The sequence below is a fragment of the Heliangelus exortis genome, chromosome 20 (assembly GCF_036169615.1).
Source record: "Heliangelus exortis chromosome 20, bHelExo1.hap1, whole genome shotgun sequence".
Lineage (NCBI taxonomy): Eukaryota > Metazoa > Chordata > Aves > Apodiformes > Trochilidae > Heliangelus > Heliangelus exortis.
The window spans coordinates 5,495,487-5,510,170 of record NC_092441.1 but is presented as its reverse complement, the minus strand read 5'-3'; the positions used below and the strand labels follow the sequence as shown (position 1 = coordinate 5,510,170).

At 35.9% G+C, this 14,684-nt stretch overlaps 1 protein-coding gene across 20 annotated transcripts in view; it reads right to left on the bottom strand.

The window, feature by feature from the left end:
* The window catches only part of MBTD1 (mbt domain containing 1), a 28,578-nt gene that overhangs the window by 6,028 nt on the left and 7,866 nt on the right, over positions 1 to 14,684 (bottom strand). For 10 of the 20 annotated variants that reach the window (XM_071764312.1, XM_071764318.1, XM_071764323.1 and 7 more), the window contains 11 exons: positions 13,977 to 14,116; positions 13,006 to 13,120; positions 12,827 to 12,912; positions 7,546 to 7,663; positions 6,817 to 6,951; positions 6,253 to 6,341; positions 4,749 to 4,983; positions 4,455 to 4,510; positions 4,066 to 4,170; positions 3,075 to 3,222; positions 444 to 526 (listed from right to left, as the gene is read on the bottom strand). In XM_071764312.1, the coding sequence (XP_071620413.1) occupies positions 444 to 526; positions 3,075 to 3,222; positions 4,066 to 4,170; positions 4,455 to 4,510; positions 4,749 to 4,983; positions 6,253 to 6,341; positions 6,817 to 6,951; positions 7,546 to 7,663; positions 12,827 to 12,912; positions 13,006 to 13,120; positions 13,977 to 14,116 (1,310 nt within the window). The remainder of the gene's footprint in view (positions 1 to 443; positions 527 to 3,074; positions 3,223 to 4,065; positions 4,171 to 4,454; positions 4,511 to 4,748; positions 4,984 to 6,252; positions 6,342 to 6,816; positions 6,952 to 7,545; positions 7,664 to 12,826; positions 12,913 to 13,005; positions 13,121 to 13,976; positions 14,117 to 14,684) is intronic. The other 10 variants (XM_071764313.1, XM_071764319.1, XM_071764330.1 and 7 more) reach the window with 6 other exon arrangements.

Sequence of the window (14,684 nt, the reverse complement as noted above, 5' to 3'; positions counted from 1 at the left end):
GAGAGTGATGAGGTCTCCCCTGAGCCTCCTCTTCTCCAGGCTGAACAGCCCCAGCTCCCTCAGCCTCTCCTCATAGGTTCTGTGCTCAAGTCCTTTCACCAGCCCAGTTGCCTCCTTTGGACCTGCTCTAGGACCTCAATCTCCTTCCTGAGCTGAGGGGCCCAGAACTGGACAAAGGACTCGAGGTGTGGCCTCACCAGGGCAGAGCACAGGGGCAGAATATGAAATTTATGAAGAAATTTATGAAGTTTCCCATACCCCTGTTTTATTTAACATTTCAGAAATATTCAAAGCTTAATACATTCAAATGGTTCCTATTACTAAAAACTTCTGTTGTTTTAGCTTTTCAAAAAATGAAGTGGGTCAATTCCATGGACTATACAGACTGAAAATTAATGATAATACTAATTACAGTTTAAATACACGTGTATGTTGTTTATTACCTTATTGAAGAGCTTTACAGGTGCTGCTATTGAGTCACTTTCCCTGAGGTAGTCAAACCATTTGAAAGGTAGCTTTGCATAACCTGTGAATTTTAAACAACATTTTCAAATGTCAACTGCAAACTTCATGCATAAGAACACAACAAAAATAATATATTGGCACTGTGTTAGGGCTAAAAAGACCACAAAGAAGCAAAACATTAATATCAGAAACTTCCACTCTCTGAGCTTTGGTCTAAGAGACAAGAGAGTCATCTGGACATTGCCCATTGCAACAAACAAGATGAATGAATCTCTGGATAATATAGAAAGTGTCATTTATTGTTAAGGTTCATCATTCAAACTTGAAGCTTTTTGTCTGCACACATCCTTGATCTCTACAATGCCCCTACAAATGACCCAAAACAGATCACATCATCAAGCATATCCAGTGTCTTTCCTGGGGGGAAAGAGCTCCACTACTGAGACACCTGAATTGCAAGGAACAGAGTGGTAAGAACCAGCATGGATATTTTAAAGTTTAAATAAGGCTAAAAATGGCAATAATCTGGAAAATACAAGATTTTTTCTAGTGTAAGATCTCTTTTCTAAAGCTGTCACGAAGGGAAGGAAATCACTCAGATAAATGTTGCTTTTGTTCATCTGCTGAACAGACATAACACATGCAGGACTATTTTTTACTATGGAAAACTTCAACTGCTTAAGCCAATAATTCTCAGACTGTAGCTGAAGAAAGATTTCTTTGTGGTATTCTGCAGTGAGGGACAGTCTGAAAAAAATGACAGCATCGTAGGCATGGCATGGGGAGCTACAGAATACAGTTGGATCTCATCTAAGTGAGAAGAAAGAGCTCCCACAGCTCAGAACTGCAGAGCCAGACTCATCAGGTAACCAACATTCACAGCACAGTTTGCAATCCCACCCTTGAAGGTGTCTGAGCATCTTCATCCTTCCACTGATTGCAACAAGAGATGAAGATGCTTGGAAGGAATGAGCTTACCCAGTCAAATTATTTCACAACAACTTAAATAAGTTCTCTAAGAGTAATTGGGAAAATAATGTTCACCTTAGGTATGTAGTAGCTACATAAAGAGATGTGGCTGGAGAGCTAACAGTTACTAAGGGTAGCAATCTACCAGCTTTGCATATTAATACTTCTTAACACACAGTTCTTCTGGCAGACAAATCTATTTGTATGCAAGTCATTTAAATAACTTGTCATGATCCACACCAGAGAAATGTGCTTGTGGTCCTGATTAGAGTAGACAACTCAAAACCTGTCCATTTTCAAGCCCATGATTTGGAAAGTAAAATACACCTCTCATAAGAGCTAAGAAGCTTTGATCACTTTGATCCTATTAAACACACTAATGCGAATTACATTCTGTATTTTACTCCTATTAATTCCTCTTTCAAATGACTTTTAGATTATTGCATGTGTGATTTATAATTGCCTCTCAGTGGCTGATACAGAACTACTATAGAAAACTGCAATAAAAGAGAAAGTATATATGGAGATAAAGAATAAGGTTGCCAAGATACAAGAAACACAGAAGCACCATAAATGTGCTGACAACAAAAGTCACAAACTATCATATAGGGGTATTTGAAGAGAAGGTACATCAGAGAAGGGAGGTTTCTCTCCTATTCTGTATCATCAGCTTAATGTATTTATTTCTAAATTGTTTGGTATGCATTGACACGCATGCTTTTTCCTCCCACAAAAATGTTTTCTAGTGCAAGAGACTCTTGCACCACATTTTTGAGGGGTGACTGCAGCCGTGAATTTCTAGGCAACAAATTCACATAATGAGCTTTCTGAAAAATAATGGGAAATCTGTCCAACTGCACTTTCCACATACTCAAAGATGACAGATTCATCAGTGTGCAATAATGAAAATGATGTGAAATTATTTTCTTCATGTTGCACTACCTGTCTTTGAAATTATTAGCAAAAAAAAATTATTCAATAAATACAAGTAGAAGACTGCAAGGATGAGATAAGTGAAAACCATTCATATCTGCTGTCACACAGCCAGTTACCATCTTCTTCATCAATTGCTAGACATTGAAAAAATGAAGGCAATGTCTTCTGAAGGCATATGAGCTAGTGTGGACAGATAGCTCTTTCTCACAGAAGGGATTACACAGCCCACAGTTCTAATGGCTGCTTTCTTGAAGCTCAAAGTTGTGCATGTTCTCCAACAAATTAACTGGACTCACTGTGAATTAGCTCAGGTCTGAGATTGTTCACAATGTTCATTATTCCTTTTGGTGGCCAGGACTTCCCAAGTGATGACATTCTAAACAGTCCTTTCAGTGACCAACATAATTCTCATTCACTTTTGGAATATACTAATGAACTAGTGGCTATCCTCAATTTCTGAGAGCAAAAGCAACTTATTTTAGCCAGATAATTCATCAGAAGTTCAATTTGACTTTTTGCTAAATGGAAAGTTCATTATCTCTGTTTTAGATTGATTTCAAGTTATGCTGTTGGATGGTTTCAGATTTGATAGTCCTAAAAAGTGACATGAGTTTTGTAGACTGAATTAAGAAACAAAGCATATGGCACATACAATATCACTGAAAAATATTCAAAAGAAAATGTGGTCAGAATTCCATATGTACCTCTGGGTGGAGTTAGTTCAATCATGTTAATTTCACAGAAACCAACAGGGAAAATAGAAGGGGAAGTGGCATGGTAACAAAACCAATCAGACCCATCTGCTGCTTCTGAGCCATCAATCCCAATCATAAGATAGCCATCTGCTAAAACCTTTGTAAAGAAAAACAAAATTTTACATTAAATACCTTTAACTCTGTGATAAGGCTAGAAAGAAAGCATGCCATGTTTCAAAAGAGTGAAAAGTAACTTAATAATAATGGAAGTACACTTAGAAGGACATTCAGTTATAACAAAACAAAAAAGCCCAAAGCATACCTGTCTCCAAGACCATGTGAAATATTGTCAAATGTGCCTTTGTTAACTGCCAAGTTATGAGATGAACACTTCCTTTCTCTGATCTCTATTTTTTTTTCTTGTGAACATCAGTTCTACTTCTAAAGTGTTATAATTGTCTGCTATTTAGTTGCTACAATGTTCTGCACACTATTATTAAGAAAAAAGACTTAAAATCACAACCACGTTCCTCATTGGTAAGGTAATGCAGTTCTGCCAAGCAAATTTTTATGTTCTCTTCCTCTTTTAAAAACAGATTTCACATGGATGAGATCCCTCTCCATCAAGGTAGGAAAAAAGCACATTCATAAATGTCTTCATAGACTTCTCTAAGTAAGGAAGGTGCTTTCCTTTTGAAGTTACAAAAAATTTGGTATAATTTGGATCATCCTGCAAATTAATCTCACCAACATACTATTTTGTTTAAAGGTAAGGCTGAATTTCCAGATATTAAAGTAAAAATAAAAAAAAAAAAAAAAGAAAAATTATATTTTTTCCTAACGGTTGTGTATAAAGTTACTATATATATTCCATAAACACTCCCTGTGTGAATGAGCTGCATTTATTTTGTTTTGGAGCTTTTTGTTTCAGACCTGAATAAAGGTGAGTGAAAACCAGGAATTCTATGTACCTTCCCAAAATGCAAATTTGTTTTCTTACCTTTCTAATAGTTGCTACACATATTGCCGAAAGGTTTAAAGGGTCTATAGCTTCTAATTTCATTCCTTCTTTAAACCATTCTCCAGCTGCATCAACCTCTTTTACCTAAAGAATCACATAACAGCACCAGAAGCTAAGAATCCAAGAAGCCTGGAACAAAACACATCCCCTACACCACCAAAAGAACAGCTTAAAATACCAGCTCTATCATCTCTGCTGATGCCAAGTAGGACAAATTAGGTGTTTGAATAAAAAGAAGTAATGCTTGTTATGGGAATGTATTTCTGGGGTTTAAATATAACTTCAGGTCTGTTTCAAGCATGTAGGGAACTAAAAAAAAACACCTCAAATGAACTCTAAGAACAGAGTGTTCTTGCTAGCAAACTCACCTTCATAAATAAATGTGGGGGTGCATCAAAATGTCCATCCTGTTTCTTTGTAATATCTACAAGGAACAATAACACACATTATCAAGAAGTTTTGTTAATAGAGCAGACAGAATGTTTCTGTGAATCTGTTCACCAGTAAAATGTAAGCACAGGTGTAGGAAGCCCACAGTTTGTAATAAGACTACCACAAAAATCTGGATGACTTAATCCATGAAATGCCTCCAGAACACAACCTCATCTGCTTAACTCAGAGTTCCACAAGTCAATACTCCCAGAAAACCACCAGCAGCTTACCAGATCTTTTGAATCTGTGTCCTATACTTCGAGACCAGCCAATATGATGAATGAGTGGACTGTACATATGGCACCAGAAGTCATCAGTTTTGTCTTCACTTTCTTCATACACCAATCTTAACCGTCCCCCAATGACACTTTCTACAACTGCCACCCTTGTCCGACAAAGGTGTGTTTTGTCAACAACTTCTACTCTCATGGAAGTTTTGAATGGATACTGCATGCTCTCAGACACCTTAAAGTAACAAGGAAAAAAAAATCTGTAAGAATATACCCTCTTTTTCCTTAGTCACATCTTCTGCTATTAAAGCACGGTATCAATGCACTATTCGTCTAATTCAAACACTTGTTAATCAAACTGCAAAAACAGCAACACAGATTATTTATATTTCATTGCAAATAGGGAAAAATGAAATGTTCCAGAAAACTAAGGAGAACAGAACCTACAGTGCTTTAATTGTCTCAAGGACAGCCCCTAATACAATTCTTGCATAGGTTACAGAAATTTTCCATTGATTTAATGAAAGTCTCTTCAGTTGTTAACAATGGATATAATCATGTTGAGAAGGAATTTTAAATGAAAACAAGCATTGTCATCCACTCAAAATACAGCACTTTAAAAATACTTTTGTTATAAAAAGCCTGGAAAAGAAACCAACGTAATTAAAGCTGGCCACTTACAATCTTATTCCTTCATAATATACCAAAAAGAAGGAATGTGGAAATAGATGTCAATCTGCCTTGTGACAATACATTGTGTTTAAAAATAAGTATCTATTACTTGTCATTTCCATTATGAACTCTTCAAAATTTTGAGATCTTGAAAATTTAATTTGGCTTCCAACTGAGCCAATTTTTAACAAGAAATGAAAAAGCAAAGAAAGGATTTTTCTGCTTGCTATTTTTTAAACATTTAATGCAGTGTAATACAACAAACAGTCTCACATTCCTAATAAAAGCTTTGTACCATCTCACAATACTAGTAAGTAAATTCATAGCACACTATACTACACACAGACATGACTTAAAGACAGCAAAAATATCTAGTCCAGAGCAAATGTAAAATACTAACATTTAAAAGTACATACTTTATTGCACCAAGGTATGGGCTACATTAGCACCTTTCGTTCAGTTTCTTGAAATAGTGCATGTTAAAAATCATTCCCAAATTAGAAAAATAAGTTCTCACTTTTCTAGTGTATCACAGGGAAGCTTATTAGCACTGTTGTTCTTTTTTAATGAGGGAATTTTAAAATTAAAATAGAATAATCACTTTTTAAAGAAAACTACTTTCTGCTAGAGGAAGCAGTTTTCCAAATACATACTGAAAAGTGTGGACATAATTGGAGACCAGAGATTGCAAGGGAAACTGTATTTAAGGGAAGAAACTACTGTATCATCTTCACTACAAAAGAAGGTTATGTGCCATTGTAAAATACTTGAGTTCTTCACACTGTGCTGCAATTTTGTTTACAGTACATCATTGATATTGCATCAGCCTTACCTTCTGAGAAAAGTCAGGAGGAAGTGTTTTGGCACCAGTAAGTCGTTTCACTAGAAAAGCTTTCCAGTTTGTGTATTTGTGTTGGATGGCTGTTGCAAATGAAGGGGAAAAAATAAGCCACTGATTTTTAATTGTGTCAATTAGAGACAATATTAGAGTTTGGAATATGTAAAGAAGAAATCTCAGATGACTGTTAAAAGGCCTGGATGACAATAATGACAAAAAACTTCAGAGAATGAATGCTACCCAAGATTAAGTTTAAGGGTATGTCAGGGAAAATTTCATAATAAAATATAAATAAAATCAGTGCATGTTCATATCACTGATCAGCTAATTGCTTCCACCTTCATCTTAAAAACTTTAAGTTGCATCAGATGGGCTACTCCAAGAAACACTTTTGGCATCAGTCAAGTCCTTATTTTTCCAAAAGTTAAAATGATTTATTAATAACTGTTGAAAAGAGCTGCTACGGTAAGAAAAAACTTTTGATATCTGGACCATAAGCAAATTTAGTTTCATAAACACAGACTTTTATATCAATAAGTAAGGCTACTATTTACATACTTCGAGGAGGGACTAGGGGCTTCCCACTGGTTGCACACCAACCAACTGGGTGGATGTCAGACCCACAAACGTTGCACCAGAAGTCAAGATTTGAATCATTTTCAAAGCCTTCATATCTTAACAGAGCATTGTAGCCTGAAAGAAAGCAATTAAAAACCCAAATTAAGCAAGATTATAAGTTATTCATATTTCTTTACTACGTACAATGTATATTACATTGGATTTTCTAGAATATAATTTTTTATAGAATGTTATTCTTATGGCTCATTTCTGCATTGACATTGCTGCACAGAATTACTTGGATAAACATGCATGTACTATCATGTAAGTTAAGTTTTAATTCAAATCCTTGAACTATAAATCCTTAGAAGTTATATGCAGGAAGATAAAATTAACTACCTGCAATATCAGATTTTTCATATCTTAGTTAACTTTTAACCAATTGATTTGTATGATAAGGCTTACTGGCTTTCTATTAAACTATTTTCTATATCCTGCACTGCTTTACTGTACTCCTAGGTAATATAAAAACCCCACACATCCTCAAGCTTCACTGAAGACACTGTAAAACAACAATACCTAGTGACAGTGCTAAAACATGCAACCTATTGACATGGATCTGACAAAAAGAACAACATCCCACTAACCAGGTAATCCCTGACTGAATTATTAGCTCCCTTCACTCAGTTATTGTGATTATTTTAATAATTTAAACTAGGATATATTCACCTGCTAATTTTACAATTCCAGCTATCCAGAAGACTTTGGTAGGAAGGCTGCAGTCAGTGTTTGGAACCTCCACTCGTACTCCTTCTGAGATATCACCCCAGCACGTCCCCATAGGTGCCTATCATTTAATGTAGGAGGGAAGAAGTCACGAGCTCACCACATGAATTGCTATTTTTTTTGTCATGTCAGTGACTTATGAGTGACTTAAAAAGACAAAAAAAAAATCAATATACAGGATAAGACATAAGCATGTGTTTAGAAAACAGTTGTTTAATGAAAGCCTGGTTTGGTTTGATTTGATCCCGATGTGTAGTATTTTAAATGCTTACAATTATTAATGTATATTTCCTGCAAAAACTATAGGGTTCCAAGCTTAAAAATCTGTAAGGCAAAGCACAAGTTGCATATAGTCACATCACCTTTATTCTACTATGTTTCAGTTAGGTGCAAGTTGCTGATTTTAGTGAGAATAATGTAATTCCTCTGCAATTCAGCTTGCAAGAAAATTGTGGAACTTTGAATTCATACCTGTACCACAGACATCAGTCTTTACATTCTGAAAATCAGAAAGATTTCTGAAAAAATGCCTAGAATCTATTTCTTGAATCTATCCTAATGACTCATTGTAGTGGTGCTTAGGATCCACTGGTTCAGAGGTTTTCATATTACCTTTTCATCAAGCAAGGAAAAAGAAGAGAAAGCCAAGTGGCACCTTTTTAATAGATGCCAAAAGGAAATGCACTGCTAGGTTCCTCTCACACTGTCCTGATGGCTCTGACTAATGCAGCAGTAACAGAAAGATACAGAAACTTGATGAATCACTGAGGACTTTGGGAAAATAGATATAAAAATTACACTTAAGTTTGCTATCTCAAGAAGAACGTTTTGTTGAACAGAGCATCCTGAAGACAGTCAAAGATGGTATTGTAGAGATAGCAGAAATCCACAGTGCTGAATGATCTAAAATCCCAAGTTACTCAAGTTATATTGGTAACAAAAAGGAAAATTACTCAGTCTGGTTTAAGTGAGGTACTGCCACGAAGGGGAAGATTTGTTTTTTTTTTTTTTAGAACAGTCATATCAATTCTAAGATGTTCTGAGAAACATAAGATCAAATCTGTTCAGAGAGTATTCAGAGACCACAGGGACAATCCAAAGGGGTCCTCTGGTTCTGTACCATGGCAGGCAGACAGCATTCTAAGGCTGTCTCATTTACAAGGTTCTTTGCAAACACAGAACAGCTCAGTGGGAATGGGCTGCAGCCTCACAGAATTTTGGCTGACAGCAACAAGAAAAGAAAGTTAGAGTAATCCTAAATGATTGGAAATCGTGATAACTGGAATTTTGTTGGCAATCAGCAAAAGCCAACTAGCAGCCCTAAAAGTCAAACTTTTCTTAAAAAGAGATACCTTTCACTAGTAGCTAGTGCATGCAAGTTTTAATTATTAAAGGAAAAATAACTTAATGCAAGTATGGCAGTTTCTTATTTTTGTAGCCTGGTCTATCCATATTCTGCTATGTCCCATCTACACCAGTCTAAACTGCAGAGCTCTTTTCTGCCATCTGGCAGACAGAGAGAAAAAAACAACTTGAAAGATGATGGCTTATTTGCACACACAAAATATGCAGATTTAATCATGTCCTATTTCACTTTTGTTATCATCTCTACGTTGACATGTATAGCTTTTTGAATCGAATCAGAGAAATAAACTTTTCAAATTGCATATTTTAGTACATCTTGTTGCCTTGTATAGAGATACAGATGATGCCAAACAATCAAAAATAGCTGTATTGAATAATTTCACAATCCAACTACAAGTAATTAAAATATATTTTATTGCCTGCTCAACTCTTTAGCTGATTCAGAGAGAAAAGTATAATGAAACATTTCTCCTCAGGTCAACTGGTATTGGAAAAGTCACTGATTTTTATTTCTAGAACGTGGATTGGTATAGAGGGAAATAGCAGAAAGTTAAATTTGTCCTTGTCTGTGAAAATATTGGTTCTGCTAGATCTCCTACACCAATCCATATGGCTCACCCTTTGAAAGGAGGAAGCCATCCTGTGTAGCATCACTACTCAAATGCCAGGTCACATTACTATCCTGAAGTGATGGTTTACAGTATACTTGGTACACTGTGCCATCTTTTCCTTTTTAATTCATAATGAATACTCTTAAGGGAGGAAACCTGGATAAACCAGGGCTATTACAGCCACCTCCCTTCATTAGCTCCTCTGCCTTCATTTGATTAATTAACGTTTGCACAGTGCTTTGAAAAACTCACAAAGCACTGGAAATGTTAAGTTTTATTAATCTGCTGGCTGGAAGGGTAACTTTGAGGTCTGGATTGGCATAGTATGAACTAGCAGAACCATAATTTACAGGTAAGAACAAATTTACCTTTCAGACTTAGGACGAAGAGATCCACTTGATGTCACTCCCAAACAAGGAAGATCTGGTTCATGGCTTCCTGCTCCAGGAGGTGATTTGTGAGAGTTTATCTGTGAGCAGCAGCTGCCTTCTCTGCAAGGTAAGTTGCAATCAGGAAGGTCCTGTTTGACAGAAGCACCTAAAGCCTAGGTATCCCCACAGGCCTGGATGAGCAAAGATCTCGTGGTTTAAATAATTGCTTTCTAATGGTTTTGGATGGCACCAGCACTGCTGTGACTTCAGACTTGAAATGGGAATCAGGAGTTCAATAGCAAAGTGATGCTACCAGTTCCTAAAGTATAAGGATACTATGCTGGTATCTTGTGTGTGAACAACACCCCCACGGAAGTCAAAGCCAGGAGACAATAAGGGTTTGTAAGCTCAAACAAATCAGTGCCACCTGGTGTGAAATTCCGGAATTGCTATCTTAGAGAGAACTTCCTAACAAAAGAAACCAAGAGAATGAAACATTTCAGCTCAGAATAAAATTCAGCTTGAAGAAAGAAGGAAAAATTCTTAACTTTGGAAAATGTGCATCTTGCTAGCTACAAAGTGGAAAGAGAATAATTACTATTAATTGTACATTAAGTGGTATTGACAAATAAATCATTGCTTTCTAGGAATGGCTTGAGCTCATAAAGGCAAACACAGAAAAAACCACAACTGTTTAGAATAAAATGAAATTGGAGTGCAGGTTAGCAACGAGCACACTGTGTGTTACTAAGCTATAACACAATATTAAAAACAGTAAATTAAGATATTTACTCCTTGCATCAGCTACTGTGTGTGAGTGATTAACACAATTCAACACAAACACACACACACACACACCAGAAAAAAAAGGTGCACGAACTGCAGCTCTGGCTTTGTCACAGGGTTCTGTATGACATAAACCAAAGCAGCTTCTATGTTTAATTTTACTGAACTCTAAAGTGGCCACAGCTCTGCTATCCCTAATGAATTTCACTGATGTTACTCAACATAGTCTAGAATGAAGGTAACAGAGAGTAGAAAAGCCTCATTAGGGCAAAGGACTTTGGAAGTAATTCTTCCCATACAAAGAGAGAACTCCAATAGTTCAATGTTTTAATTGAAAAAATTAACTGTTTTCAATTGAAGAGGAAATAACTCCCCTGGCAAAAATAAGTGATAAAAAAATTAACTGATCTGGGAAAATTATTGGACCAGAAATATTGAAATATGACTGGTTATTAAGAAAATAATCAATAAACCCAATACCACATCTTATAATTCCCTTAAATATTCTCCCAATGTTCCCAATCAAACATCCAGATACAACCAGTATAATCAGATATATACTTTACCTACTAAGAAATTTAAGGGTAGATATACCATGGTCTGACTGTCAATTCAAAACTTTTGTTTTGAACAGGATAAGCTTTACATATTCAGTCTTGTGGACATACACAGCATGTGCATGGAATCTCTAACATGAATGGTAAACATGCACCAACAATATGTACTTTTATGAATCAAAGCAATATTGTAGAGAAAACACAGCAATAATCTTCCCAGGCAGAAAAAATGAGTACTGTTTCTTTGAATTATCAGAATGGGAGGGAGACAGAGTTTTAGAGTATGGATGTGTTTTCAGAGTCTGACTGGTTTAAATAATATATTCTTCACAGAAATAATTACAGTAAAGGTAAATGTGAAGCACAGAAAAGGAAATTCAGGCTTAGAAGCACTGTTGCCATGTAGCTTGTACAAATTTTCAAGGTAAAATGTGAAGATTAAGTTGAATGAGAACAGATTCAATACTAATGAAGCTGAAAGGATGATATAATTCCTTTTAATATGAAATGTTAGAGCATAATTTAGAACTGACCTAACTATTTTAGCTGCATCCTAATAAAGAATGCCATACATCATGGAAGCAGTTGTTAGAATAGCACAGCTCACATTACCAAACAATACTTTTTGATATATACTCAGGAAATTACTTATTATAGCATGTACATAACTGTGAAAGCACAGTACAAACATGCTCACTTGAGCATGTGGAATTTGATACAAATTCCTGCAGCTATACTAATGGAAGGCTCTGTTCTGGGCAATAGTTAAGGCCTCTAAGCATAAAGGGTGCTATTCACAAATTGCCAACTGCCAAGAGCCTTCAGCTCCTACTGATTTATGAGTTGACAGGGCTCAGCATGTATTCCAGGACTGGACAGAAAATATGTTTGTCTTCTCCCTTATGGACAACTTCCATGAAACAAAATATTTGTTTTTATTGCAATTTTCATCAGATAATTTTGAGCAAAATAAAACTCCTGTAAGAAGACGGAACACTTCGACTCCTCAAGTAAATAAAAAGAAAACTCTGTCAGAAAGTTTTTAGTTAGGAGACAGAAAGTGCAGGCAATATTTTAAACAAGACCTAATCATTGGAATTTGAAAAATACATTAGAGACAGATGCTGCTCAATGTTTTCCTCATTATGTAATGACTGAGGACTTGTTTGGAATTTTTACTCCAATACAAAGGAAACCAACTGCTTTAGTTTCAGGTTTATAAAAAGCCTTAATTTTCCTTTATTTCTACACTTTCTGATGAGTTTGACATAAACAAGCAAGTCTGACTCAATCTAAAAAGCCTTTTGTAACAAATACATGTCCTGGGTGCTCCGATACTTTGTCTAAAAAGACAGAAAAAACCCAAACGTACCTAACTAAAAAGTAGTCACTCTAAAACAGTTTACAGAAAAACTGTTTGAGGTCATGAAAGGTATTTGGATATGAATGTTTTGAAAAAAATGAATTCAAAAATTAAGGTGGACTCTCATGCACACACACAAAAGGAACCAATACATACTGAAAAAATACTTACATGCTTAAAACAGGTAACAGGAGCTGCTGTAAAGCTATTGCTATTGATGTAGTTACCCCAGCTGAAACCTTCCACTGGAACAGCTGCTAAGAGAAAGGTATTTTATTACAGAAAGTTGCCAATGAGCCACAAACCTTGTATTACCAAGAATTAGTTTCAGTTCTCTTCACACATGTTACCTGCTTTAGTCTTTGCCTGGTTTTGTAAAGTTGCTTGGTACTGAGCATATGCTGCTAATTTAGCCACTAAGGGTTGTTTTTGTAGGACTTTAGCCTTCTTTGTTGGAGGTTTACCCTAAAACAAAAATAGCTAAGTAAATAAAATCTTCAAACTTCCATCAGGAAATTACCACAGGTCTGTATCATAGGGTACATTTAACTAAAATCAGAACAACACTGAATGAAAGTTCACTAAGTATCATAAAACTACATAGATTATTTAAAAAATTGAAAACCAGTAGCAAAGAATGTCTAAAAGATGACTTTTGTACTAGTATTCCAACTTGAACAGCATTATAGATTCATTGTTGCTTACCTGAAAAAAGATATCTTTTAAAAGCAAGCCAAAAGAAAGTATCTATAATCTAATTTATATGAATGCAATTCCTTGACATTTGTTGCAATTAATCAGATATGATTTAATAATAATTCCTCACATTTCCATCTCTTTTCTTGGATGTTACAAATACACCTTCAGGATTATTTGATTAATAGTTTATGTGAACAGACCAAAACTCATTTTGCAAATCTATATAGCTAAGAAAACCCCCCAAACCAAACCAAACCAAACCAAACCAATGCTAAATAAGCCTTTATGCTCTCTAAAACCAGGAAGTATCTTGGGTATGAGATACTTGAAATTTCAAGTTACTACATATGTAGACTGAAGATTTTTCCTGATCTTTTTCATGCAGAAGGGCCACTGCAGCAGGAATTAAATAAGGAGTCAGTATTCTCTGGAATTCCTTCTGCTGAGCAAAGTATTTTTTCACGACTAAAACAGTTTTGAGTTTTGGCTTACAAAGGAACTCATGAAAATTTTAACGTGTCAGGAAAGTTGACTTAATTGAAATCCCCATGCAAGTTTTACAAACACAGATGTTTCACAAACACAGACTACAATAAGTAGATAAAGAAATGGGTGTCTGTACCGCTACCTGAAGCCTGGCCAGAATGCTGGCCTTCTTGGAGTTGGAGGAGTAGCTTCTAGAGCATGAGACACTGCAGAAGCGTTTGGTTTTAGAGTAAAAAGCATCACGGACACCAACCATTCCACACATCTCACACGTAGCTTAGCAGAGGAGAGAAAAAGGCAAATGTTAAGAGTGTAAGAAGGAACTCGGTCAAAATTCAGAACAAAGACGACGTAAGAAAGTTCCTGTAGGTGGCACCACCGAACAGTTTCTGAGGGTTTGACCCTGAAGACCTAACAGAAAAATACCACCACAAATGTCAGTGAAACACTAAGAACCTCAAGTTCATTGGTGAAAGGGTGCCTCCTTTTTGCTTCCTTCTGAATTTACCCCTGGTAAAAGTGAACAACTCAGCAAAAGCAGCTGAAGCTGTGTTTTCATAGTCATCAAGGAAATGCCTGCTCTGAACCTGGGCCTGCCAGTCTTGATTTCCTTTAAATATTCAATACTTTCAACCTAAAATTAAAGCCAGATCTCTCTTTTTGAATCATAAATTAGAATATCCAAAGTACCCTACCCCACCAATATTCTCTTACAGCTGTAACCATACACTTAAGAAGCTGTCAGCATCACCCACCAAGTTGTTCTATGACAAATAAGAGTTTGTGACCAACTTATGCCAATGACTTAATAGCAAGATTCTACCCAGAGAGCTCTGCTAATCAC